The 3,258-nt window shown below is 43.7% G+C and overlaps 1 protein-coding gene and 1 long non-coding RNA gene across 4 annotated transcripts in view; one reads left to right on the forward strand and one right to left on the reverse strand.

Moving 5' to 3' along the window:
- Nucleotides 1–3,258, reverse strand: part of LOC116692620 (uncharacterized) — a 22,561-nt gene that overhangs the window by 18,004 nt on the left and 1,299 nt on the right. The window lies entirely within an intron of this gene.
- arfgef2 (ADP-ribosylation factor guanine nucleotide-exchange factor 2 (brefeldin A-inhibited)) overlaps nucleotides 185–3,258 on the forward strand; it is a 26,717-nt gene continuing 23,643 nt past the window's right edge. Inside the window, exons 1-3 of one of the 3 annotated variants that reach the window (XM_032521046.1) lie at nucleotides 185–626; nucleotides 2,618–2,648; nucleotides 3,081–3,204. In XM_032521046.1, the coding sequence (XP_032376937.1) occupies nucleotides 440–626; nucleotides 2,618–2,648; nucleotides 3,081–3,204 (342 nt within the window). In that variant the 5' untranslated portion in view covers nucleotides 185–439. The remainder of the gene's footprint in view (nucleotides 627–2,617; nucleotides 2,649–3,080; nucleotides 3,205–3,258) is intronic. The other 2 variants (XM_032521048.1, XM_032521045.1) reach the window with 2 other exon arrangements.

Raw genomic sequence — 3,258 nt, forward strand, 5'->3', positions numbered from 1 at the left:
TCTATCTATCTATCTATCTATCTATCTATCTATCTATTATATATGTGGTGTTTTACTGCCATCTGCAGGACATTTCAGGGACTGCCTCTCTTTTCATTGGGAGCGCTTTATTTGCTACAGAGGTAGCTCAACTCGCGTAACTTTGGCCAGACACGTTTAACAACGTCGGCTTTAGATGATGTGCAGACCTGATTGAGTTAACTGTGAGACTATTTGACACTATCTGCGATGTCACCTGCTCCTCCGGGTGCTGTTGTCAAAACCCAGACAGCTGAGAGTCACGTGACCTGACGTGTAAGCAGCATGGCGGCGCTGAGCTGAGGAAGCGACTTGACTGGAGTGACACTAGCCTGTGTTTCGTTAGATTTCCGTCACCTGCGTACCCGCAGGGCCAGGCCGAAATGACGGCCTGAGAGAGAAGAGGTAACAAGACCGAGAGATGCAGCAACAACAACACCGGCCACCACAGCAGCTTCAGCTTCAGCAGCAGCAGCAGCAGTCGAGGGCAGAAAACAGTAAAACCAAGAGCATGTTTCTGTCTCGGGCTCTGGAGAAAATCCTCTCGGATAAGGAGGTGAAAAGGAGCCAGAACAGCCAGCTGCGCAAAGCCTGTCAAGTGGCGCTTGGTAAGTGGGTTTGTTTTGTGTACTGTTTTGCCGAACTCCGTGTTTTATGTGGTGCTTCATTGAAACATTAAGGGTCGTATCTGGCTTGTTTGAGAGACAGGGCAGAGCTAACCAGTTAGCTAGCGTTAGCATCCGAATGGCCTACATCGTCTTTTCAACTGGCCGTTGACGTTTTCTGGGTAGCGTTAGCTCATGCGTGTAGGCATCATTTTTACATCTTATCTTTAACTATACGATGCTAGCATCCCGCATTCACACCCCCAGCATCACTGTAAACGTAAACGAAAGCGAAAAAATAGCTGTCTTTAGCTAGTTAGGGCTAGGTTAGCTAGCTAAACAGACCAATCCCTGTGTTATACGTAGCACTGTCACCCAGCCCGGTCCTGCTCTGCACCCAGACACACAGGCTACCTAACTCCAGGATACTCCGACGCCCGTGCTTTTCCATTCAACACCATCGTGGATAGTGTTACACACACACACCGGCCACCTCACTACATTGTGATATTGCTGTTAATATTTGAGCTAAAGCTGCCCGGCCCATTTGTGTGCACCCACTTCCAATTGTCATTTTTATTCTGACAATTGCAAAATATCTTGTATGTGTAGAAGATTCACAAACGTGTGATTCTCATACAGTGAACTGGTATTGATACCAGATAGGTCTCAGTGCAGGTGATTGAGAAATTGGCAAACAAGAAGTTGTGCTTCATTTAGTTATAATTTACAGTAACGTACAGGATTGACTGCAAACAAATGTAGGCTAAATGTGAGTTGGGCAAACAGGTCGGTGTGTTTGACCTGCTTTGTTCTCTGTCCCTGTCTAGTGACACTCATTATTCATGATGCTATTAAGAACACTACACTCCTTTTCGACTTCTCACACTACCAACGTAGGCTGTTTTGTGTGTTGCATGGTCAAACTGACCACTGTCTGGTGTTTGGGTAAACTCAATGCAAGCTTCCTAAACAGCTCATCTTTCCCAATGCTCTTCTATGGATTGTGGATTGCAGGCCTTTGCATCTTTAGCCTCCATGATCAAAATAGGCCTACTGTGGAAAGAGAGTTAATAGTTAATGGCTGCTTTTGAGTAAAACACCTGAGCTGAGCCAGGTGAGTTGACCAAAGAAAATGAGCATTATAAGTACCTTTCTATATTTAGATGCAGCGCTAACTTATAGGAACTGAGTTCACATTTTTTATGACATGAGATAACATTGTCATCCATTCTTGGTAGTTACTTGAAGTCTAAGATTGATTGTGACATTTGTGGTAGATGTTGCTCAAGCTTATTTCCTCTGTGTAACCCTTTGAGTTTGTGAGGGTTGAGTTTAGTAGTATTTGTTGCCACATCGTTGTGAATCTAATCGATTTTGGTTGGTCACATCTGGCTGAATGCACAACATTACTCACTGTTCAAGGCTGCAACACTGCGTTGAGTAGCGTTTAGCTTGCCTTGGATAAGATCATTTGGGCTTAAAAAAAAGTATAAAGAAATTGATTTTAGGGAGAAAAGCAAAGATAGCAGAACATATGGGAATGGTGATGCAAGGAAAATGAGAAAGATCACAGATCTGAAGGAGGCTGTTCATCCGTCAGTAGCAGGGTCACACAGAATCCGTGGACGCAGAATTTTCCACACATTCTGAACAAATTTAGAAAAATAAAATAAAACTCAGAATGTTAGATTTTCATTCTTGATTAAAGCTGAAAACCTGGTCTGGTGATTTAGTCATTAAAAAGGTAAGGTTAACAGGGTAAGCCTAAAATTCAATCCTGCTCTAATATATCAATAGCATACTTTGACCAGAACTAACACTTGTCCACCAGTTATTAAAAGACACGGAAACAAAACCCATCCAACTGCAGTCAGGTTTGTGATTGGCCCAGTAACCCCCAGATCTAGAGTCAGATCATGTCACACTGACGTGAGCTGAAAGGGTTAAAGTTCAGACTTCAATAACATTTAATCTCCTGTCTGTCTCCATAGATGAAATCAAGGCAGAGCTTGAAAAACAAAAGTAAGTATAGTCATGCACTTTTCCCCTGAATGAATGCATGCATGCATGAATGAAGGAATGCACTGCAGTTATTTTTTTCCTTTACTGGTGACGCAATGCAAGAAGTCAAGGTAAGGTTTACCCTGAAGCAGTCTGCTGTAAACCCCAGCCGCTCACTGTGATTTGTGACTAAGGTGATTTGTGGCTGTTATTATTGCTACTTTAGAGTATATCAGCAGCGCTTCAAACAGCCTTCAGGTAATAAATCTGCTGTTATTTTAACAGTATGCCATTATGGTTGTCTCAGGTTTAAAGGGGAAGCTTACATGCTCTGTAAAATATAAACGTGCACTCAAGCGTTTGCATCTACCCATTGACATCATCTGCCGGACTTACCATCAGGTTACAATGTGTTTGTAGTACACACACTGTTTGCTCTCCTCGTCCCCGCAGGGATGGTTCAGTGGTCCCACCCAGAGCCAACTACATCGAGGCCGACAAATATGTGCTGCCCTTCGAGTTGGCCTGTCAGTCCAAGTCCCCCCGGATAGTTAGCACCTCTTTAGACTGTCTGCAGGTCAGTACACACACACACACACACACACACACACACACACACACACACACACAC

Source organism: Etheostoma spectabile, chromosome 7, assembly GCF_008692095.1.
Source record: "Etheostoma spectabile isolate EspeVRDwgs_2016 chromosome 7, UIUC_Espe_1.0, whole genome shotgun sequence".
Taxonomy (NCBI): Eukaryota; Metazoa; Chordata; class Actinopteri; order Perciformes; family Percidae; genus Etheostoma; species Etheostoma spectabile.